The 24833-nt window shown below is 53.7% G+C and overlaps 1 protein-coding gene across 4 annotated transcripts in view; it reads right to left on the reverse strand.

Annotated features, from left to right (window-relative positions):
• Nucleotides 1–441: 441 nt before the first annotated feature.
• GRAMD1B (GRAM domain containing 1B) overlaps nt 442–24833 on the reverse strand; it is a 178474-nt gene continuing 154082 nt past the window's right edge. For all 4 annotated transcript variants that reach the window (XM_036860720.1, XM_036860721.1, XM_036860719.1 and 1 more), the window contains 12 exons: nt 23320–23435; nt 21344–21500; nt 20077–20266; nt 18278–18421; nt 17201–17319; nt 16789–16931; nt 14522–14625; nt 13682–13885; nt 12574–12664; nt 8705–8812; nt 8269–8386; nt 442–5738 (listed from right to left, as the gene is read on the reverse strand). In XM_036860720.1, coding sequence (XP_036716615.1) covers nt 5649–5738; nt 8269–8386; nt 8705–8812; nt 12574–12664; nt 13682–13885; nt 14522–14625; nt 16789–16931; nt 17201–17319; nt 18278–18421; nt 20077–20266; nt 21344–21500; nt 23320–23435 — 1584 coding nt within the window. In that variant the 3' untranslated portion in view covers nt 442–5648. The remainder of the gene's footprint in view (nt 5739–8268; nt 8387–8704; nt 8813–12573; nt 12665–13681; nt 13886–14521; nt 14626–16788; nt 16932–17200; nt 17320–18277; nt 18422–20076; nt 20267–21343; nt 21501–23319; nt 23436–24833) is intronic.

Below are 24833 nucleotides of genomic sequence, written 5' to 3' on the forward strand. Positions count from 1 at the left end.
TACTACTGATTAATAATGATATAAAATCATTAATAATGATATAAAATTATCTTCATATAGTACTAGCCACTATACTAAGAAACACACACACACACACACACACATATACACACATATATTTTATGTTATCTCTAAAATAAACTGAGGCTGGCAGTAATGGTTGGGGCCCAAGGACACAGCTGGTAAATAGTGATGCTGCAATCTGGACCCAGATCTGATTCCCAAACTTCTTATCCATTCCACTTCATCAGGCTCCCACCCTCCCCTGGGAAGGAGGTCCTAGATGGCTGGCTGTGCATGTGTGTCTGTGTGTGCCTGTGAATGAACACACGCCTTCAGGGCTTGCTGTGATCACACCTGGGAAGACCAAATCCATCTGGGACAATGAGGACTAACGAATCAAGCAATGAACACACACACCGTTTATTATATGTAGTTCAATACTTTTTTTCTTTTAATTCATACTGTACTTCCATGGCTCTAGCTACTTTACATTAAGATTTGACCGGGAAGCCTTGTTTGTCTCTAGGTACTAGCAGTTAAGTTTTTAGACCTTGCGCACAGCGCCAGGCAAAGTACAGTTATAGCTCCAAATACAGATGGCCAGACAACTCAATTGCAATCAACCTGTGGTCTTTCCCATATATGGCCCAGGGCAGGGGTTGGGGATGCTCCCTCTGGCTCACCCCACCCCCCCCCCCCATGTCAGGATTCTCCAGGGGCCGCAATGGCCTCGGACCCATCCCTCCCCACCTTGGAGTCTAGGTTGAGTCGGGGGGAAAGCACCATGGGTTTGGGAAGATGATCTGGTCCATGCAGAGAGTGGTCTGGCCCTAGAGTGCAGGAGAGAGAAATGTGGGGAGCCACACACTGTTGTTGGCAAAAATGCTTGCTTTTACTATGCCATCTCAGTGCGTGGCACCCAAGCCCAGGGCCAACTCCCCAGACACAGCCAGCTGTCTTGCCTGGAGCAGAGGCCACCATTTTTTTGCTTCTGCAGTGTCTCATCGTGTTGAGAGAAGCAACGAGGGCCAAGGGGCAGAGGTGACAATGTTCTTTAATGCCTTCACATGTCGGGTACATCGCCTGGCATCAACTCCTCTTGGCAGGCAAGGTGCTTCTCGCCAGCAGCCAAGGCTCCAGTCCAGGCTTCCAGGCCTGCTGAGGACCTCAAGTCGCAACAGAAGACGATGGCCCAGACCCCTGAGCTTCCCCCGGAACGCCAAAACAGGGAGCTGGCTGGGTCCATCACAGCCACGGCTGGAGCAGGAGTGAGGTAACAAGGCGGGCAGAGAGGTGGGGAGGCGGGGCCAGCTCTCTACACCGTGGGCAAATTCCTGCTCCACATCAGGCAAGCAGGGCCGCTAAAAGATGGCCTTCCAGAAAGTGCTCCTCTCGGACCCAAAAATGCATCTTCTGGAAGAAAACCTAGAGGTGGAGGGGAGTGGGGCCAGCCTGCTGGAAGCTGGGGGATGAGGGTCGAGGATGTTAAGTGGTGGATGGGATGATTGTCCCACAGCCTAGAGATGAAGGTCGGAGGAGGAGAGAGTCAGGAAGAGAGGTTCTCAAGCTTCCTACTGGAGTGGGCAGGTGGAGTCAGGGGGTGCCCTACCACCTGGGGGAAGAGAGGGGAGTGCTATTTCTCCTGGGGGCCCCTAGGGAGGAAGGGCTGGCCTTGGCTACCCTGAAGAGCTAAAGGCGCAGCATGGTATGGCGCAGAAAGGTTTCTTCTGAGACCACACAGACCAGAAAGATTCTCTCCCTAATCCCTCCTCCAAGACTTCACCCTAGACATGCTGCCTGCAAACGTATGGACATGGTCAAGCTTGGGTCACAGACAGGGCAATGCAGAGAATCCACTTCTATCAAAGCATTCCTCTTGCGCTTTCTTGGTCCTCCCCCTTCCTTGTAATCCCAAGTTCTTAGTGTCAGCGCTCTAAGGCAACCCAAGGATTTTAGCCAAAGCTTCACACTTAATCCAAACCCCAACAAAGTTGGAGACAAAAGAGAGGTGGTAGAAACAGGAATGACTTCTCTCCACCGTTTGCTCTAGCAAGGAGGAGGGAGGATGGATAGATGGATGGAAGGCTTCACAGCCCAGGGACGAAGATGAGCTTAATCCAAGATGGTGTCCTTCTTGCCACCATCCTCCTCTTCCCAGCTTAGAGAAAGTCCAAAAGGACCCTTCCCAAAGTAAGACTAGGCCAACAAAGGAAGAAACACCCTCCTAGGTTAACACCAAGCAATACAGCAAGCTTCATCTTTCTCCCTCTCCCTCCCCCACCCGCCTCTCACTGGACCTCCCTGCCCCTCCTAGCGCGTAAAGAAGATTTAACTGCCCTGGATTTCCTGGGAACCCAGACTCTGCCCTATGACTCATCTAAACGCCAGGGAGGCTCTAGTCCAGAAGGCTTGTCCTCTCCTGGCAGGGCACCTTCCAAGTTTGAGAAAGCCCAGACTCGCCAGTCTCTGACGCAGCCTCCAAGATCATGTCAAAGCTAGAACCCACCTTAGGGACAGTCTAGCTCAAGCCCCTCCTGTTACAGATGAGGCTCCAGAGGCTCAGAGACCGGGGCTGTGTGTGGGGGGGTGTGACCTGCCCAACAGCAGAGCCAGGACTCAGGCCCAGGTCCCCTGAACCCCTCAGCTCACTGCCCTTCCAGAGAGCTCTAAGTTGCTGATCTTGCTGTCCTGGAATGTTATCCCTTTGTCCCAGGGAGGGGGATGGGGGAAAGGAGAGAGTTACAGACATGACTGGCCTCTCCCAACACCAGTCCCGTCAATTCCCCCCTTTTAAGCAGGAGTAGAGTGCAGACCCGCCGCTGTTCTCACCTGTCTAGAAACGGCAAAATCTTTGAAACTGAGTGCAAGCTCTCAAATGTCTCACCACATGAATCCTCGCAGAAAGACTCCTATAAGACTGAGTTCTTATGTGAAAAAAACCAAACAACAACAACAAAGAAAACAAAACAAAAAAATGCCCTGGTTGGAAGAAATAACATAAGAAATGGTGGTTTTAATGCTCCCTTACAACCCAGGGTTGCCAGCCATGAGTTACAATGTTATTTATGTGTTTCACTCCCAGACTGAGCTGCTAGGGTGAGGACGCTTCTCTTTGACAGGTTCCTGAATAGAGGGGAAAAGCTTCTGTTTGGGAGTGAACACAGCTGTTGGTTTTCTCCTGGTTTGAAAATCAAAAAATTACTAGACTAGAAAGCTCCCACAAACGATCCGTGATTCTTAGAAATGAGGCAGGCCAAGAGATGCTTCCCATGTGTACACACTGTCTCCCGGGTTCAAAACCCCAGAAATCAAGAGGGTTCCTTGGACATCCCTCCCTGTCACCTACTCCTCCCTGAGATGGGCCTGAGAGGTGAAGCAAAAGCCGAACAATTCTGCGTAGCCAGGCCCACTATACCACTTTATTCCCAGCAAAGAGTCCTTTTAAAGTCATCCCAAAGGTCCCAATATGGTACCTTTAATAAGTGAATAATTTAAATAAATAATTACGTATGGAATAAATTAGAGAATTTATCATTTGTCCTTTCCTTTCAAAAGTTTCGGGGAATAATTTTGACTTCTGGCTACTCCAACCGGAAAATTCCTAGCAGCCTGCACTGTTTCTCCTTCTTTGGCTCAGGGCCCATGAACCCTGACCCTCACCAGGGTCTCCCATTCAAAGTCCCGGACAGGGACAGAAATGATCTTGAGCCGCTGGCCTGTGGGCATATGCACACTTCACAAGGATTACATTCAACTCCATTTGCTCATATCTCCTTTTCTAAAGAAGGGATATCAACAATTCTAGATGACCATTATGGAATCATCCATCTCATCCTACTCCCCCTGCGGGGGATGGCCTGGGTGTGTATCTTTCTGTCTTCTCATCCTGCCCTTAGGGCAATAATGAGGCCCTCTTCTCAGACAGACTGAAGAGTCAAAAACTTTCTTTAATCGCTAAAGTGGGATGCCCAGGCCAGTCCCAGAGAATACAACATGGTCTTCTTTTGGGCTAGATCAGTGATCAAATCTACCTTTCTTTCCTCTGTCCCTTCCACCAAGAGGTCCACTAGAACAAGCAATCTGGAAGAGCTCTCCTTGCCAAACTGGTTTAATCCTTTCCTGATCAAGAATCTCTACAAGCTCTGCCTGGGGCTGGCAGGATTCCTTGGGTCATCACAGGGAGAGATAGTAGTTAGTGCGTGAAGGAAGGTAAGCATGCCCAGATGGGCCATCAGTTCTGTGAGCCAACCCCCAAAAGGCCCTAGATGGCTCACTTTCCTAACCCATGGTCTTCTTTCTACTCCGTAGTGATCTCATACCTCTCTGGGGCCAGAGACCAGAGAAGGCGCTGGTTGCTCTCTCTGCCAGAACTTCCACTCCCAACTCTCAGAAACAGGGTTTGGAATGGCCCTCTGTGGGGTAGACTCCATCTGGCTTTTTCCTGCCCAAACCTATGCACCTTTGCCAAATCCATTCCCTCCAAGGCTTAGGTCTTCTTTCATGTGCAAAGTGTCTCAGACGGTTGTCTCCCTTGACTAAGCTGGTTCCTCGCTGAGAGGAAATGAGGCTGGCCGCCAAAGAGTGCTTGGATATTGGTGCTCGCGACTCACAGTAGTTCTGTGGTTAGACCCTACAATTCTTCCATGGCTAGTGCATTCACTCTCTCAAACCCTGGAGGCCCTAGAACACCCTGATTCATCCTAGAAATCAAATGACAGCTCAAAGGGAAGGGGTTAGAGCCACAGAGCTGACTTGCTTACAATCGCTAAAAGAGGTTTAACAAGATCAAAAATGCTCCACCCTGACGAATAAACAATGTGCTCTTAGGGCACAGAGGAAAAATAGGGCTTTAGGCACTAAAAAGTGACACTTCACCCAGATCCAGCCTGGGAAAAGACCAGAGAGAAGGGGTGGGGGGGAGGGTGGGAAAGTAAGAAATCCCCAGCCCTTATTGGGTCCACACCCCACGCAGGGTAGAGGAAGGTACAGGGGGTGATGGAGGAGAACGCCCTTCAGAACACAAGCCCTCAGGAGCCTGCGGCTACAAAGCCCAATCCCTCCGCGGCCTCCCCAGCTGTCCCGCGGTCCTCTGCACCCGGCTCATGGTGCGCGGGCCACGTGCAGGGGGCGGCCTCACATGGTAGAGTTTAGCTTGTGCTCCTGCTTTTGATGCTTCCTTGCTCCCAAGAGAACACTTGGGGAAGTGTTGGGTAGGGAAAAAAAGATTCTTGTTTATTTTGGAAACAAATCAAAAGGGGATTAGGGAATGAAGCACCTTAAGCAATGCCCCCTTGAGACTTCTTTTCACGACCCCAGGGTCTTCACAGGCATAACTTTGGCTCAACGTTTCCCTTCTCAGAGCCAAGAATGGCCAGCGAGGGAAAGGGTGGGGACGAGAGGATGGGGAGGAGGAGGGTCAGGGGAGGTCGGTGCTGAGAGGTGGTCCCTGCCCTCCTCGGCCCCGCCGCCGGCCAGCACAGGGGGGCGGTCCCGCTCCTTCTCCCTGGTACATAGGCATTATCTCTTTTTAAAATCTGTATATAATATATATATTTATATTCTCTCTCTATTTATACATATATATTTATAGGGTCTATGTACACGTATTGCACAGGCCTCCTGCAGCTGCCCCCGCTCCTGCCTGGTCAGTGATAGCGGTTCCTCTTCTCTTCACTTTCTGACGTGTAGTCACGGGCCCTGATGCCGTTCTGAAGATTGATGAGCGAGTCCTTCATCTGTAAGACAGGGAAGCCCGCCCCAGCCCGGGTTTGTGCCCTCAGTGGGCTTCTCCACTCAGCAGCACCCACCACACCCAGGTATGGCAGGTCCCCCGCCAGGCCAAGGGAGCTAAAGGGAGCAGGCTCCTGAAACAAGGGTGGTTCTCAAGGGACACGGTCTCAGGCTGAAGGGGGACAGCCGATCGAGCACTGGGAACCCCTGGGATAAGGAGTGCCGTGTCTCAGTGATTTGTGGTCCTTGCTTCACTGAATTAAGAATTCTCTGGAAGGTTCCATTGCTATCAGGACCTGCGTCCGATGCCACTGACCGGTCTTCTACTCACTCAGCTTGGTTTCCCAGTGATCCTGAATACTCTGTCCTCCTCCCTTGGTACCTTTGCCACAATGTTCCCCCAGCTCGGACTCTTCTCTCTTGCCCATTCAACCTCACCCACCTACTATCAAGGCCAAGAACAGATCCAAACTTTCTCTGGCTCACAGCCATCTCTCCCTCTCCTGGCCTTTCATGGACCCCTCACTAGGGCTCTGCACTGCAGTCATCTTTAACGGCTTTGTTTCAGCTGTGTTGGGACTGCACTGTCTTATCCTTCCCTTATACACCCCGGGTGCCAAGCAGAAAACCGAGTAGGCTCCTAGCTGTTCCCATATCACTGAATTAACTGAATCTTAATGGAATTTCTTAACCTTCTTTAAGAAACAGATACATCCCACATCACGGGATGGAGTTTACACGGGGCAATTCCAGCGGTAGAATCCTACCCTGGTTCTAGGAAAGCTGCCTTGTTAACACAGGACGGTTAACGGTTCACGCGTAAACAGTTATGGATTTTGAGAACCTCTGATCTCTCTGCCTAATCCATCACTTTCTTCTCTTTAGTTCTTCGATATCAGGAGGGATGAGGGGCCCATTAATGTTCTTTTAAAGGGAACAGAACGATGGGAATTCCCTGGCGGTCCAGTGGTTAGGACTACGGCACTTTCACTGCCAGGACCTGGGTTCAATCCCTGGTCGGGGAACTAAGATCCCACAAGCCATACAGCGTGGCACGCCACCCCCAACCCCTAAAAAAGGGGGAAAAGAAAAACGAAAAACAAAATCAAGGGAACGGAACGAGACACCGATCTTAATGCTTGCAGAGTCGAGTCTACGAGGCTACAGGTCTGCCTGCCCCAAGCTCCTTCTGAAGGAGACCCACCCCAAATAGAATTCCACAGCTGGAAGGGGACCGGGTCATCCAGTCCAACTGCCCCCCGCCTTTAATTCAAAAGTCCCTCACCCCACATCATCGCATCACCCTCTGAGCACTTTCAGTCCTTCGAAGTAGCCCGTTCCATTGCTGGACTGCTCTACCCGTAAGGAGTCTGCTTTTCGCTGATGACTCAGAAATCCGATTCCCTGTAACTTCTGGCCCTGGTTCAGTCCCCTGGAGGTTCACAAGCAGTGTAACCCTTCTTCTAGATGTTAGACCCCAACGTCTGAAGACTGTCCTGTGCTGCTCACCCACCCCAGTCTTCCCTGCTCCTGAGCACATCTTTAATTCTGTCAAGCCTTCCTGATAGGCCAGAGCTTCCAAACTCCTTGCTGTGCTGTCTGCCCTCCTTTGGTTAAAAAAAAAATGCCCTCCTTAAATGTGGCTCCAATGTTATGCATGATACTCTAAACCCATTAAACTGGATCGTGATAGCTGCATTAAAATTCTCTCTCCTTAATTTTGAGTGAAGAGACCAAACCATGAAGGGGAAATAAAGTTGAATATTAATGAGTGCCTCCCATGGGCCATCAGATCAAATGTGACAGCAATTTCACGAAGCAATGATTATAATTCCAATTTTATAAATGAAGAAACCGAAGGTCCCTAATACTAAATCCCTTGCTTGAGGTCACAAAACTAGTCAGTGGCAAGATTAGGATTCCACCTCAGTCTGATAAAATGAAGCTAACTATTGATTTTGCCCCAGAAAGACTTTCTTAAATAGACGCATCTAGTTTTTCAGAAAGAAAACTGTACCAGGAAGAAGACGTTATGAAAAGGAGACACAGTACCAGCCATCTTCCCAGACTCTCAGCACAGCCCCTGAGGAGGAGCCACAGCCTGGGCGTTGGGTGTTGTGTGCATGTTTTGAGGGCAGGAGGTGGGGGAGGGGAGCACACGTCAAAAGGAATTAGAAAGACACGCCCCCTGGGAAGATAAATCTCTGCAAAAAGGGGGCTATCTCTTTCAAGGCCTGTCAGATGGCTATGGGTTACCAAGAAAATAAATTAGCTCTCCTTCCATCTAACCTACAGTTTTCCTACTGCAAATCCAGTGTGTTCTTTCACTGATATAATTTTGGGAAATACACGGGTGTCTCCAACAGCTCACTCAAGGATGGCTTTAAAATTAGAACAATGGATGGCCTGGGGGAAGAACGAATGGGAGGAGGGCATCTGGTGGACAGTGATGGAGATGGCGCTCTCCTCAGAGCACAGGGTAGAAGTCCCATCTCCATAAGACCAGGGCCAGGAGGGACGGTGGGGGCATCTCACCTGGTCAAGAAGCATCACCGAGGATTTGATGATCTCCCTCCATTTTTGGAGCTCGGTATCGTGGTACTTTTGCTGGGACTCTAAGAGCTGGGCCCACTCTGTCTGAGACTGGGGTAACCTGCGGGGTAGAAGAAGGGGTACCCCAGCAGCTGGAGTTATGGCCCGTCGACTTTCCTATGCGCCCAGACCCCTGAGGGACAGAGAGCCACATCAGAGTGCTCTGTCCCTTGCTCAGTGCCCTGGTTCCCCTGTGCCCCAAATCAGAAGCAGACTGAAACTACAGGGACAGTTTTCAGAGCCTGCCTAGGGACTCATCCCAAAGGGTTATCCCCCCGCCAAGGGCAGCAGGGCCGTCCCAAGGAGACTGGGAAGCAGGAGCCGGGACACAGTACTGGCTGGGGTGAAGGTGGGAGCAAGGGGGAGAGGCCAGGATTACCTTTCCTGGAGCCGCAGACCCTGCCAGGCAGTGAGGGTCTGGGTGGTATATTCCAACATCCAGAGCTTGTAGAACAGCATCATGTTGAGGATGACCAGCAGCACCAGACTAAGGAGGAGACAAGGGGGAAGCAGGAGCCATGAGACGGGATCTGGGAGAGCGCCCGCCCTCGCAGAGCCAGGCTCCCCCTCCCCAGCGGCCGTGTCCTTGACCACCGGGTCACCTGAAGCATCGCGGTGAGTGATGAAGTGAGCCAGAGGGATGCAGCAAGGGGGGGGGGAGGGGGGAGAGAGAAAGAGAGAGAGAGAGGGAAGCAGTGTCATCTGGAGGGGCCAGGAAAGGGCCGTGGAGAGGTGTGTGGGGTGAACGCATCAGAAAGGAGAGACATACAAGTCACCCAGACACCCAGGTGCTGGGGGAAGCGAGGTAAGATGGAGAGGAAAAGAGGTAAGATGGAGAGGAAAAGAGATGAGGGGGTAAAAGAAGCAATCATAGAGCCAGCATCTGAAACAGACCCCAATGGGAGCAAGGAAGACAAACGGGGAGGAGGCAGAGGTTAGAAACAGGCTCGTGTGGGGAAGGGGAAAGCCGCGCTCAACCCGAGGCAGAGAGAAAGTGAGCGTCCGTGACAAAGAAACGCCAGGCGCAGAGACACAGCAGGATGGGGGCATCTAGCAGGAAGGTGGGGGCGCTGGGCGGGGACCAACTGTAAACAGACTCTTAGCACTTCAAGGGTGATCAGTGGAGACAAGGTTCCTCCTACAAACCCAAACCGGGGGAGGAATTCCAGTGGGATTCCCAGCTCTGCCCCTGATACGCCTCCCAGATGTTAGCACAACTGCCCGAGAGCTGCCGTCTCCTCCGTGCACCTGCCACAGCCCTGCACGGGGCACGAGGACCAGCCGAGGCTTCTCAGGGATGGGCTGGAACTGCTCAGAGTCAGGGAGGTGGCAGGAAAACCAGGGGCCGGAGGACCCAGTGGGGAATGATGAAGAGTCACTGAGGCCTGTGGAAATTCTCTTCTCTTGGCCTCAGTGGCCTAAAGATCATTTTATAACAGAGGTTCATGGGATGGAGAGATGAACGCTCCGGGAAAGAGAGGACGCAGACACGCAGAACTGGGTACAAAGCCTGGCTCACTACTTAAACATCTCAACTTTCAATCAAGTTTCCTAGCTTCACTGAAACCCAGTACCCTCAACAGGATAATAATACCTACCCTGCTGAGGTTGCTATGTGCATGGAAGGAATGTATGTGAAGCCCTCCACAAGGAGCAGTTATTTTCATTAAAGGAGGAAGTACAGACACACAGGAAAAAGAATGACAAAAATGGGAAGATAAAACAAATAGATGGAAAAAAGACCAACAAAGAAAGAAAACCTATACTACGCCTCTGACCTTTCAAAGTGTGTGCTGCATGTGGTGTGTGGTGTGTGGTGCGTGTGGTGTGTGGTGCATGTGGTGTGTGTTACTGCGTTCCTCACCTGGGCTTCCAGCACTATGGACGGCGGCATTCCTTAAAGCAGCAGCTGCAAATCCCTGGGGCTACTCTGTTGTGTTCTTGGGGCTCTCTGAGTTTTCCACGAGAACTTCTAAATGTTGTATTGAATTTCAATGATACCACCTTTAATTGCATCAGTACGCCTGGACCACCTGAAGGCCGCTTCCTCAGGGTGTGCTGCACACAATCTTAGTACTTGCGTTTGGGTTTGTGTTTACAGTCCTGTCTGTGCTCAGTGGAGGTCAAGGGACACCCCTGCCCGCTTCCCAAGTGAAGGCTTGGGGGTGGTCTAAACAGAGAAGAGGTAGGAGGCTGGGGTCACCACTGGGCAGGCTTATGGCAGCCGGGGCCTCTAAGACGCAGGGCAATCTGCACTGTACCAGAAGGTTCCACTCACAGGCTGGGAGCAGACCCACCGCCTGGACCTTCTAGGGTTGAATGACGAGGCCCAATTATCCTAAACTAACAAAGCGCCAACGTTTGTTAATATGCTATACAATTTACTCAGGCCACTGGCCTTCTCTACTAAATAATGACAAAACACAGAGAGAGCTTAAGCAGAACTAACCCAAGGTTAGAGTTTTCTGTTGACCAAAACCAACATCAGAGATTTAGTTTTAACAATGGCATGAATCACATTAAAATGATGCTGCTAAACGTGAATTCTACTGGTTTTACAGTTGTCGTTGTATTTAATTTTGTAAAAATATGTTGGCTTCTTATGCCATAGTCAGAAGACTTTTGCATCTACTTTTATGTTACATATTCAGGTAAGGTTAGCAAAAGAGCCCCCCTCGTGACCCTCAAAGGCCCCTCTCCGTACGTGGTCCCCAGGTCTGTCCTCAGCCCATTTCCTTTCTCACGCTCCACACTCTCCTCCGATGATCATCTCATTCCCACCATGGCTTTAACGCTACCGACAACTAAATCTGCAACTGCAGCCTAAACTTCCCTCCTAAGCTCCAGGTCCACATCAAGAAATATCTATCTGTCACATCCGCCTGAACAATCTATGGCAGCTCAGAGACATCGGGACCTGACAGCATCTTCTGTGACAACTTTCCTCTAAGTTCCAGGTTTCTGTCCATGACACAACCATCTACAGGCACGCAGATCAGGAAGTCCTCTTCTTTTGCTCCATAACCAGGTGTAATGAGCCTTCACCTTCTGGGCCCTCTCAGCCCCAGGAGGCCCTCATCTCAGCGTGACAGCCCCTCCTGCCGAGATCACTGCCGTTTACTCCTGTTGGCCCCCACTGCCTCTAGCCCGTTCTTGTCTAGCCCATGCACCACCCATGCGCCATACTGCCGTCAGAGTGATTTTTTTTTTTTAAGTGCAAATCCAACCATGTCAGTCCAGGACTTCCTTCCCAGATTCCTGTGGGCAGAGCTGTGGACCTGCTTCTGCAATCCTGAAAAATGCTTTAGTGAAGGCAGGAAGGGCTGGGGGTGGGGCGGGAGTCACGGAAGCAGGACAGAGCTACACACAGGCTAATGCCTGGTGCACACCTGGTAGAGCCAGCGTCTGGGCAGCTCCTGAGCCCCCCAAGCCGTGCCGCCACGTCTCACAGCACAGCCCAGGCAGGAAGGGCTGGGCGGTCAGGCGGTGGGCCCAACCAGGCGGAAGAGCTGTCTGTACTTAGCTGCCCAAGCTGTTCCTGCTCAAGGTTTACACAAGTCCTGAGCAGGCTCTGGGCTCACACTTCAGAAAGCTTGTCTTCCCAAATGACACCCTCATTTTTTTCAACGAACTTTCTCCCTGGCCCAGCATCTTTCTGTGCAAGTTACTGAGCCCACAGCTTTACAGCACTATGGCAGTGATTATACATTGCTTATATTAAAATAAGCATACACTTTTCCTGGACTCTAGTCATCGATTGTGTCTGGCCGCCCTGCCAAAGGGTGGGCCCCGTAAGTGCACAGTCCCGACGCCTGGCACAGAGCAGACACCCAGAACGTCTGTCACAAACAAATGAATGGGCTCCTAAAATGCTCTGTGGCATCTCTATGTTAGCATTTATCCAACAGTGTAGCAACTGTGAATTTCCTGTCTGTTTGACCCACTTGAAACTGAGCTCCTGAAGGGCATGAATGCTGCATGCAGCATTTTCTTCTGAATCCTGAAGGCCTAGCATACAGTAAGTGCTGAGTGAAACAGAGAAAGAGCAGCAAAGAGGCAAGGAAGGCCAGACAGAGCAACCGATCTGGAGAGGCACTAGAGGAGAAAGCAAAAACCAGGGCAGCAGCGAGGGTGTCTGGATGCCTGAGGAAGACAGACGGGGAGGAGGTGGCAGGCGAGAAAGGAAGTGGCAGGCGAGAAAGGAAGGCGGCCGGGGCAGGGCGGGGGAGGAGAGCCAGAGTCTCTTACACACAGCTGATAACCAGCAGCAGCTTGGACACACTCTGCAGGTGGAAACCATTGGGGCCGTCCTCGGGGAGGTGCCGTGTCTGCGTGGAACCTGTGGGGAGAAGGAAGAGGCCGTCACCACATGGCCCGCCAGGCCACCAACGGCCGACGTGATGCTGGTCACGCACAGAACTGCCCGTGACGCTGTCGCGGCAACGATGTGAGACGTGGACCCGGCCCTCAGGGAAGGGAAGCTCCTCGAGGGCGAGGGGGACAGGAAAGTGACCGAACAAATGAGAAAGTCACCTGACCTCTGTAGCTAGGACATGCAGAGGCAGGACACAGCGACCTGCAGCTGTGGAAGGGAAACAGCACTGGGCGGGGACCAGAGACAGCTTTCAGCTCTGGCTTTACCCATAACTGGCCATGCGACGTTGAGCAAGTCATGTAATCCACTGAGGGCCAGTTTGTTCGAAGGCAAAGTTAGCCAGGAGTCCTGTATGTAAAACTCATGAACCACACGGGAGTGCTCTGGCTGAAGCCAGGCGAGGGACAAGGAAGGCTGGCACCCTCCTCCTCCTCGTCCCCTGCTCCATCCAAATCTGATGAACATCCGGGGAAGTGCAGAGCACAGCCTGAAAATCCCTTGCTGCACGTTTCCGAGCAAAGACGGGAGGTTGTGAATGGCTGGATGGGAGGAGGGAGCCCCACTGCCTGGCAGGGGCCGAGGAGGGGGCTGCCTTGCACTCCCTGACCTTTGTGTCATGAGGTAACCCTGGGGCCTGAGCTTCGGCTTCTCCCTGGGGCGTGTCCCAAGCGCTCGGAAGCTGCAGGCTTGAGCCTAGGCAAGCAGGGAGCCTTGGAGCTCAGGGAACACGGAGGCAGAAACCCAAAGGCAACTTCTGTTCAGCAGAGCACACGGGGTGGGGGGGGGGTTGAGCAGGGGCCGAGGAGCTTAAGGGCAAAGGGAAATGGTGGAGCATCCGGAGCCTCAGATTTAATGAGTCGTGAGCCAATTATACAGTCCACCCCACACTGCAAACTGAGCACGCCTGCGTGCCTGGCGTAGGCACGCAGCTACCGCCCACAGCCCTGAGCCACGCCTCCCCGGCCCCCGCCCGGCGCACACCTGCCACGTGCTTGATCCTGTGGCCCACATCTTCATCGGTGGGCGTGGTCACGGGGCTCATCGCCTCCTCCAGGTGGGGCACCCGCAGGTGGGCATGGGGACGCTTCCTCCTCCGCACCGACGGGGGCTTACTGGCCTTCTCCTTGGGAGACTGTCTGTGCAGCTCAGCCAGGTAGGTGCTCTCCGTTTTGGTCAGCTCGCTCTCTGTCAGGGTCAAAAGGCCACATCAGAGGACATCTGCCCCTCCCTCCAACCCAGCACGCTGGCCTCCAGAAGCAGCTGTCTACTCCCAGCCGAACCTTCTCTAAGGGGACCATTTTCCCCTACTGTACTCTGGGATGTTGCCTGGGAGGGCGGGGGTCCCTCAGGGATGCCCATGAGCCCCAGGAAATACTCCTGGGACCCAGCCCAGCCCAAAGCCCTCTCTGGGTCGTTCAACAGTGTGTAGAGACAAAGGCTCCCAACATGCACCCTCACATATGCAACCTGGGGCACGTCACGTTTCCCAATGGATGCCTTCACAGGCTACTTCCTTCTCATAACAGAATCACCACCAGTGTGCCTGGATCTCAGGCTCATTTTGGGGGGGGGGGTGGTCATGGATCCCTTCATGATAACGATCTCATAAAGGTTACAGTCAGAATCTCTTGAACGTGCGTATGTTCACATACGTGCTGAACTTTGTACCCATTTCTGGGGCAGACTCAGGGACCCCGTGAAGCCCGCTCACTGCCCCATCTCTCCCCGTGCCCCATGCCTCTCACTCCCTGAACGGTGACAGCGCGACGGTTCACCCAGCACCAGTGACGGGGTTCACCCAGCACCAGCGACGGTGCTCACCCAAGTGGCGGAAATAGTCCTCCAGCCCACTCCAGAAGTTCTTCTCGATGAACGTTTTCACCAGCCCCCAGGGCTGTTTTCGATAGCGCAGCTCTGTGGAGACCCTGAGAAACAAGCCACAGACAAGATCAGCCGTTTGCTGGGCGGACCCTCCTCTGCTGGGAAAAGAAAACTTCAGGTTTAAGGCCGCAGCAGCTTCACATCTGTGCTGCCCTTTACAAGTTAAAAGAGCCCCTTCACATCCACATCACCTGATCTCCCTGGCCACCCCTTGGGGTAGGTGAAGCTAGTGGATTTACCCTCACTTCACAGAAGAGAAAACTGAGTCTTAGAATTTGTAAGCAGACCAAAGACTAGCAAGAAGGGGTCTGACTCCAAGCCCAGAGTTTGCTCACGATGCCACTCGGCCTCCTCCCAGGAGGGCTCCGGATGGCGGGCAGCCTGTCGGCCCCACGGCCCTTTTCTCCTTCTCCAGCGACTTTTAGCCCAGGGCAGCCTCTCGGGCTTCATGGCGTCCACCTTTAAGAGCTTCGTCAGCTCCTGGCCTGGCCCCTGCCCCCCCACCCTCCCCGGGACCTCGCCAGCTCCGGCTCTGTCCCCAGCACTCTCTCCCCGTCGGGGGCGCCTCCGCTGCCCCGTCCCTGCAGCGTCACCTCCCTCCGCTCCTGCACAGTCACACTGCTCTGCCTCTCCTGAAGCTGCGCTTCCATCGGTTACTAGATGCTCCCAGTTTACGCTCCCCACGCTCAAGGCTCCCTGCTCTGCCCTCAGGAGGAAGAAGGGACCTCACTCCCAGCCCCGGCCTGACGTGTGTGTGTCCACGGCCACCTCACCCCCACCCAGCAACTCTTCCCTGGATTGAGGGTGGGCACCTCTCTGTGAAGGTCTGTCTGGGGTCAACCAACTACTTCTGCATGAGCTGGACGGAAGGGACATCCAACTGGAAGACCCTCCAAGGAAGCTGGAAGCGAGGAACACAGATGCTGCAGGGGAGGGACAGCGGGGCAGCGGGGAGAAGAGAGAAGGGAGGGGGTGGGGGCGGGAGGAGAAAAGGAAGGAAGGGAGAGAGGGAAGGAGGGAGGAGGAGGGGGGGAGGGAGGGACGAGGAGTTGCTCAGAGAGAAGCACCGAAACCAAAAAAAATGTTTCAAAGGTGAGAAAGCTTCAGGCCCTTTTCAAGGTGTGGGTATTCAGAGCTTCCTGATTCCCCAGAGACCTCTCGCAGCCTTTCACCAAACTCCTATTTTATTTGAACAATGTGAGTGAACTTCTGCTCCATATAACCAGAAGAACTGGGTCTAAGGTACAGGTACACGATCGGTTGTTTTCAAATGGGTGTGTGTCTTGGCTTTTCGGTCAGACTACAAGCGTCGTGGAATGTCAGGGTCTAAATTTCTTCCTTCCTTGAAGGCAAGTCACAGTGCCCAGGTCAGGACTCGAGCCACAAACAGCGTCTAACTAATCATTGAGTCAACCTTTTCTGACTCTACTGTGTGCAGGCCCCGTGCTGGGTGCTGGGAATGCAGTGGCGCGTGGGCTGGGACTCGTGCTGGGTGCTGGGAATGCAGTGGTGCGTGGGCTGGGACTCCTGCTGGGTGCTGGGAATGCAGTGGCGCGTGGGCTGGGACTCCTGCTGGGTGCTGGGAATGCAGTGGCGCGTGGGCTGGGACTCCTGCTGGCCGGGGTGGCCGGAGCTGCCACCATCAGGGAGACGCACGCGCGGGAACTCGCAATACGCCCAGCGCCCAGCACCCAGCACCCAGCACCCAGCACCCAGCACCCAGCGCCCAGCGCCCAGCACCCAGCAGGGTGGGAGGGGCAGAGGTTTGCTTTTCTAAGACCTGGGTTTCAACACTTTTGACTCTTGGAAAAGTTACTTAACTTGTATGACCCTCAGCTTTCTCATCTGAAAAGTGAGGACAAACCCACCTCCTTGGGTTATTCTAAAGAATCCAGTTCTTGGAGGTGAAGTACCTACACAGTATTTTATAAACTGCAGACAATCACTAAAAAGCAGTGCTTGTGAAAGTTCTCCTACAGAGACGCACAGAGGGGTGAAGGGAACGCGTGGTGGAGAGAAGCAAGAACGGTCAGGATGGGGGGTGGGGGGTCTCGGAGGCCCCAGCGAGAAGACAGAACAAAGGCTGAGGCAGCGGCCAGCACACCCGGCCTCCCCTCCTCCCCAGGGGCACGTCCACGCTTTCTGCTGCGGCTCCCCCAGGTGCACAAGGAACTTGCTCCGCACCCGCTCGGCCGTAGAGACAGCACCTGAGTCGACTCTTGTTCCGGGCCACGCGGGTGAGAGTGTAGCGGTTGATGGTGTAGAAGTAGTCGTGATATGGCACGTCGTGCGTGAGGACCTCGGCGTCGACCACGTAGCACTCGCTCTCCTGGCTCGCCTTGTACATGGTCTGTGGGGAGGAGAGGGTCGTGGCACGAGGCTGACGAGAAGCAAGACGGGAAAAGCACCTCCTTCCTCATCTCCCCAGCCCACCCCCAACTTCTGAACGGGGACCCGGAACCATGGGAAGTGGCAGCATCTAAGCATGTCAAATGCCGCCGTGTCAGGGCTAAACAACACTGTCACCCAGACACTCCTTCCTGATGTCTCTCCTGAATCCTCCATGACAGAACAGAGGCTTTTCCAGCCCGCCCTTACCGGCCTCTGCCCGGGGCTCACCTGTGTCTCCCTGACAGTGGCAGTTTTGGGAGCCAGAGGGTTGGTAAGGGTGATGGTGTAAAGAATCACTCGGCTCTGGTTTCCACTGTCTTCCTTCTTCCACGGGTGGAAGATGATATCTGAGGGGAGAGAGGAGCCATGGGATGAGGGAGGGAGAGAGGCGCGCCATCCCCACATCTGAACGTCCCCTCCAGTGACCTTCTCTTGACTGTACTGACTGCCGACTGGCCCCCAACAGGAAGCCAACGGGAGCCTGAGGGCCGGGGGAGGAGGGTGAGAGGAGGGGGCGTCAAAGCAGAAAGAAGCTCATTGTAGCACGGCCGAAATCCTACACAGGGCTCCAGAATGCTGATTGTTCTGGGGCCACCTACGGGGCAGCTGGCAACACTGGGGTTACTGTGATGAGGGCCTGGGATCCTTGGGACCAAGTCCTCTGCTCCGAGGCACGACCTCCCCGTGCCCTCGGCTCGCCCCTCCTCCTGGCAGAGGGCTTCGCCGATGCCCAAGGGCTCTTCCGCAGACTCAGACCCCGAGCAGCCCTGCCGGTCCCTGCGGTGCGGCCGAGCAGGGGCAAGGAGCACACAGGTGCAAAGCATCAACTCTGAGAGCTTGAGGTTTGAATCCCAGCTGGGCCCCTTCCTATTAGCTGCATGACCTCGGGCGTCTAACAATGGTCTGAGTTGCAGCGTCCTCACTGGTACCGTGGGGCTCACAATCCTGGCACACAGGGCAGACGGGAGGACTGAACGAGACAGTGTAATGCGCCTGGTGGACAGCACATGCCGACAGGACATGGTAGCTGCTACCCTCTACTAGACGGTGAGCCCTGGTGGATCCTGTTCGCCGCCGAGCCTTTGGGGCCCGGCACCGAGGGTCTGGGCACCGAGGGCGAGCGTACAGCCGCAGTGGCACGGGGAGGAGTAGCCGGCAGGGCCCCGAGGAGCTCCGGCACCGCGTGAGGCCAGAGAGGGGGCGCCCCGGGCCATCAGGCGGCCTGGAAAAGGAGGGCGCTTGGGAGGAGGGGAGAGTGGACAGAGAGCGAAGGGGTGGGAGGCACCAGCCCCGGGAGGGACGGACCTGAGAAGCGTCGCTGCTCCATGAAGTCCCGCTGGAAGGGCGAGTCAGTGAACAGGAGGTCGTACAGCTTGTCCACGCTGAAGTTGAAGACTTCGTTCACGTACTGCCGGCCACTCAGGTCCTCGTAGAAGGCCTGGACCTCCCCTGCAGAGAGGATGAGGAGGGAGACAGGGAAGGTGAGGGAGACCCCAGGGACACCCCCCCAGAGCACTTATGTCTCCGTGGCTAATGTGGGAACGGCCACCAAGGCTCAAAGGAGGCCGCGGAGTGGGGCAGCGGGGCCCTGGCCTCCGCCGTTCGTGGCTTTGTGTCAGTCGGCCTCCTTCCTCAGCGGGCATGCATGCTACAGACTCTAGCTTTACAAAGAATTTGGGAATGTGCTATTTGCCTTTACACTCTCAAGCCTTCCTAATTAAAGTGATCTTAGACCAAAATTTAAATAAATGACTACTTCCTGGGCTTGCCAGAACCCAGAGGATGCGTTATCAAGAGTCTGTAAGTTAAACCACAATTGACAGCAAATGTCATTGCAACCCATGGCACCGGTGTGTCCAGGGACGCTGATGAATCTGTTTTTACAAAAGCTTCTGAGGCTGGTCTGGTCTGCAGGGCTGTGATCTCTGCGCAAGGTCTGCTCTCCTTCCATAAGGCAGCCTATACCCCCTTCAAAAAATTTAATTTTCTACAGGAGAGAGTTTCTGAGTACGGGTGAGTTGCTCAAACCCCAGCATTCCTCTTGAGCCCTCGGCACCCCACAGGCCCTAATTACTGCACCTGCAGGGGCTGTTATCTGATCTCAAGCAGAACGCTGCCATTTCTGGCATCCCTGTGACCCTGAGAAGGCCAGGGAGGAGTTCACGAGCATCCTGGAGGGTCCGTGCCCATGACTGTGCAGGATCAGGACCGTGGAGCACAGCTCGGGGGATACCCACTTCTCAGTTTACGTGACGGCACCCCGGTTCTTAGGCAGTGCCCACCTGCGCAGTCCTTTGCACCGACCCTGCGCCCTAGGTGGCAGTGGGCAAGCCCACCGCAGGTGAGAAAGCCCCACCGGTGACTCACAGGAGACCGTCCACAGATGGGTGAGTGAGCACTGTCTGCACAGCCTTGCCAGTCAGAACCCACCACCAACTCAAAGGAGGTAAACCATCAACCATACCCGTGAACGCTGGGGATCCGGCCTCTCGCCCTGGAATGTCAGAGGCAGCGTGTTCCCGAGGGAGGGCTAGACGCTAGCCCTACGCAGGAGGGAAGTAAGAAGCCACCCACTTAGGGGTATGCGACAGAAGGGCAGTCTCCTCAGTCTGTCTGACCAGGCAACAGTCTAGGTCCGAAATCCCCATGCTGGAGCCACCAAAGCAAGTGTCTGTTAAAATGTGTTTCCAGGGCCAGCTGCCTGGCACTTTGCTTGTGGCGTATACGCGTACACACTGTGAGGGGCAGAGCTGCAGGGCACGCCGGTGCCAACAGGGGGCACGTGGAGTGACAGACTAAATGGCAGACAACCTAACACAACACTGTAAAGCAATCATACTCCAAGAAAGATGTCTGAAAAAAAAACTGAAAAAAAAAAAAAAAGAAAAAGACAAATATGAAACGACAAGGATACTATGGTGAGTACCTGAAAAAAGGGATGTTTGCTAATAACAAGTGCGCCTTTTTTAAAAGAGCTGTTTTACCCACCCACCCTTCCGCCAGGAACCCAGACTGACTCCAGTCTCCATATGGGAACATCCGTTAAGCCTTCAAAATGTTTGGAGACAGGAAGTGCCGTTCTGCCCCCGCTGTCAGACGCCCACCTTCATCGTGGGTGTCGGAAGAGTCACTGAGCTCGGTGGGGATGTCCTCGTTGTCGTTGAAGTCTAGCGAAGGGGAGTTCACGGGCGCGATGATCTCAATCTTCTCCCCGATGACGCTGTCGATGGTGAGCTCCTTCTCCAGGGACCCGTCGCCCTCCAGCACCTCCTCCTCCAGGGGCAGGCCGTCAAACTGGGGCGGAGACAGGGCGGTCAGCCTGGTCTACTCTCCAAGAGGAAGTCAGAGAGCTGGCCGCGGGAGCCCGCACGTTCAGAACGCAGCCGCTCAGGGGCTGGGCTGTGGGGGTCAGGGGTCTCCCCAGCTCTGCCGGGGAGGACAGAACACAGCACAGGGCCCTGCCCTTCTCCTGACACCAAGCCCCACACGTGGGCAGAGCCAGCTCCACAGTCCAACTCCTCTCCTGGGGCCAGGCCTCCACCGTCCTGTAACAACGTGGGCCTGCCTCCAACTAGTGCCCTGTTTTCTGAGAGGCTCAAAAGGCTTCCTAAGCAGTTTTTGATTCATTCTCCCATTAGCCCTGGGAGGGAATGGGTACAACTCTTTACATTTTAAAGTCAACCTCAGAGCCAGAAAATGGGGACTAGGCATCATATGCATGATGCTTTCATTCTAAGGCCAAGTGGTCTGACCCCTAAGCCACTGGAATACAAGGCTCCCTTTTCTGGGAACCCTTTCTCCTACCTGCCAGCTCACACCCCGACACTTCCCTCACCAAGCTTCTATCCCCTCTATAACCAAGTCCCAGAGGACAGAGTCCTTCTTACACATTTCTGTCTCTTCTGCAAAGTCTAGCACAGCAGGAAAATAAACCAGAGTGTCGACACTAGGAGCTCCATCACGATTTACAGAATGAATGAACAGATAGCAGTTCTGCAGTCCTCTATTCATGTACAACTTTGACTTTAGATCGAGGCAGTGAAAAAAAAAGACCTGGAATAGTTCTCCACCAGTGGGCGGATCACAGCAGCCCACCAAGAGCAAAGCTCACACAGTGGACTTGAAATGGCTCTCATCTGCTCCGAAGCCAAACAAAATCTGGCACCCGAAGCACCAAGAACCCAGCTCTGGATTCTACACTCATCTGAATGGAGAGAGTGCCTCTGCTCCAGGACGCCTCCCTGCATAAACCGACCACAGTGTAACCAACCTCCCCTCTACCTGCTCCCCAGGTTGGGGTCCCGTGGAGTCAACAAGGCTGGGAAACACTGCCGCCGGATTGGGTGGAAGCAAAGGGCTCCCTGCCCGTACCGAGATGGGCGCTTCACTGCTCCCCGTGGACGTCAGTGTGCTGTTGGTGATGGACTTCTTGGGCAGCTGTGGACTGGCATCCGGCTTGGTCTCTATGCTGCTTTTGGAAGAGCTGTCATTCACTTCATTCTCCTCTACAGGGATCTCCTCACAGTAGCTGAAAAGGGACAACGTGAACCCACGTCAGCCTCAGTGGCCAAGACGGCCGACCCATAAGAAACTCACACCCACCGATCCATCCCAAACTATGGGCTTTCCTGCTTCTTTGCTTTGTGCATGACCTTCCTCAAACCTCTAGCTGCCCCCGAACTGCTCTCCTAAAACCTCCTTCCCACCTGACACCCCCTCCCCGTGGTAAAATTCTGTCCCCAAACTCACCTTTTCTAGGCACCCTCCTTAGAGTTATCCCTACCTAAATACGAAAACTGTTTGTCTTAAACTTTCTTTTTCCATTGGCTTCCCATCCCACCCCAACCTGACCATGTGAATCAAACATCCGGGCTCCGAGCATACATCTGATTTCCCACAGTGACCAGGACAGGACTCTGGACGTGAGTGCCCTTCGGGGGCACTGCCCAGATTCTGGATCATGACTAGCAAGCTTCTCTGCATTGCACACCTGAGGGAAAACCCTCCTCGAGATACAGGCAGGTGCCCTTCTGCGGACACTTCAGGGATGCCATCGGAGCCTCCCCCAAGGGAGAAATCATCATCACCGTCGCCATCAGCATCTAACTTATACTTTACATGTTACCTCATCTGGATGCATAACAACTCTGAGTAAATCATTCCATGCGTTTTAGAGATAATCAAGTAGATATTCACAGAGGCTAAGTGATACTACTATTAAGTGTCAGAAGTGGTACCTGAGCCCTGGGCTACGCACCACACGTTTGACGTTCTTGCCTTGCTGTCTATTCCTCTTGCCTCTCACATGACCACCAAGCCTCTACCTTCCAACCTCAAGCATATTGTATCACTCTGCAGTCCCATCTGTCTTAGCCTGTCAACAGCACGTGGTACAGCGATAGCCCCTTCTCCTCACAACATCCTTCCCTTGGCTTTCAGGATACGAAAACCCTCCTAGCGTTCCTCCTACCTCACTGAATGTTCTTTTGTGATTTCTTTTGCTGCCTCTTTCTCTTGTTGAGTGTTCCCAGGCCCAGTCCCTGAGCTTCTTCTCATGTTCATTCAGTCACCTGGTGGTCTCAGCCACTAGTAACCCCCAAGGTTATGTCCCTAGCCCAGACCTCCCGGTGAACTCCACACTCATACACACAGATGCTTATGTGACATCTCCACGTGGCTAACAGTCATCTCAAACTCAACCTGCCTAAAATCAAGCTCCTGATCTTCCCCCACATCTGCTCTGCTTATAGTATTGTCCATCTCAGTTCAGAACAACTCTATCCTTCCTGCTGGTAAACCTTTAAAGCCACCTTTGGATCCTTTCTGACCCATCAGCAAATCCTTCAAAATATGTCTGGTTCTATCTTCCAAATATATTCAGAAACTAACCACTTACTGCTGTTTCTACTGCTACCTTCCTGGTCCAAACCACCATCACCTCTCATCTAAATGATCTAAATTATTCAGCAGCCTCTTAGCCAGTCTGCCCTGGCTCCCCTTCACTCTATCTTCAACCCAGGAGCCAGAGTGATGTTAAAGTGTTATGTCAGATCTCATCAATTATCTATTCAAAGCCTTCCCTGGCTTCTCATCCCCCTCTGAGGAAAAGCCAATCATCACGCTGACCCAGCGGCCCTCAGAGTCCAGCCCGACCTCCCCGCTTCCCACCTGCCCTTTGCCACCTGCCCTTTGCTTGCTGGCCCAGCTGCCGCTTCCCCTCCCTCCGCCTGGGAGGGCCTTCCCGGGGCCTCCCTCACTCCCCCAGGGCCTTACTTAGACGCCATTCCCCAGCCGCCCTCACCCCTCTGCAAAGGCTTCCCGGGCAGCCTGCCCTCTGCCTCGCTCACCCCATCGTGTTGAAGTCGTCATCAGGGGGCACGTAGTCCTCGTCATCGCTGGTCAGGCCCAGCTCATTCCCGTAGCACTGGTGAACGAAGTGCCAGAGCTCCTTGGGGCACAGGGGCTGCAGGGGACAGCAGACAGGCTCTGACCCTCCCTTCCTCCGGACCCCACTCTCCACAGAGGCACTGAATTGAGCTGGACTCTCTCAAGGGTAGGAGAAGCCGAACTCCACCCACCTGGGCTGGACTAAGCAGAGGGCAGCGCCTCCACGACAACCCCACCCCCTGCTCTTCCCTCCTCTCCGGATCTCAGCAAGACGCCCATCTTCCCCCGAAGAATATGGTTTTTAGTAAAGCCAGGAGCTTGGCCTGTTCCCTCAACTCAGGTTTGCACAGTGGGACCAACAGGCCCTTGAGGATGGCAACCGCCCACCTCTTGCTCCCGTGGGTGAGGCCCGGCATTAAGCGGCACAAACCAAAACTCCTCTGGGGCCAAAGTGATCACAGAGCTTCTGACTTGGACTCAGAATGAGCACCAGAGGCCCCTGGGCCAGTCTCGCCCACGCTGCAGAAACCTCCTTATACTAACAGTGGCCACGCAGGTCCTGACGGACCTGATCCAAGATGGATCAGGTCCAAGAATGAGGTGTGACCTCAAAGGTGGCCCATTCCACAGTTGGGCAGTTCCTGTGCTTGGAAAGAAGTCTACATTCTCACAGTTTCAGGGGCCTCAAAGGTCACTGCATCCAGCCCTCTCTTCACTACTTGAATACTTCCTTCTTTATTCTGAATTACAATCAGTCTGCCTACGGTTCTATGTATTAGTTCCATAAACAGTTTTTCTCATTTCACTGGGTGTCTACATGTCCTCCTCAAAAGCACTGTCCTAAGAAAAGTTAGCTCTTGTTGAGGTTCAGAGTTTTGGAAAAGAGGCAACAGTATGTCAAAGAATGAAGGTCAAAGGTGGAGACCATGGATGAGTCCTGGGTTGGGAGGAGGGAGAGAAGGTGGGAGGGATAAGTATGTGAGAAAGAGAAGCATTAAGAAAAACATAAGCAGGGACTTCCCGGTGGTGCAGTGGTGAAGAATCCGCCTGCCAATGCAGGGGACACGGGTTCGAGCCCTGGTCCGGGAAGATCCCACATGCCGCGGAGCAACTAAGCCCGTGCACCACAACTACAGAGCCTGCGCTCTAGAGCCCGCGTGCCACAACTACTGAAGCCCGCCTGCCTAGAGCCTGTGCTCTGCAACAAAGAGAAGCCGCCACAGTGAGAAGCCCTCGCACCGCAATGAAGAGTAGCCCCTGCTCGCCGCAACTAGAGAAAGCCTGCGCATAGCAACAAAGACCCAATGCAGCCAAAAATAAATAAATAAATAAATTTATATGAAAAAAGAAAATCAAACTTAAAGAATGTTCCCAGCAACGGATTTGATAAGGAGTTTGAGCTTTCTCTGACCCCATCCTTTTGAGGTATGGCTTAAGAAGCACGCAGCTGGCAGGATGCCATGAGCCAGGTCGC

The sequence above is a fragment of the Balaenoptera musculus genome, chromosome 8 (genome assembly GCF_009873245.2).
Source record: "Balaenoptera musculus isolate JJ_BM4_2016_0621 chromosome 8, mBalMus1.pri.v3, whole genome shotgun sequence".
NCBI classification, from domain to species: Eukaryota; Metazoa; Chordata; class Mammalia; order Artiodactyla; family Balaenopteridae; genus Balaenoptera; species Balaenoptera musculus.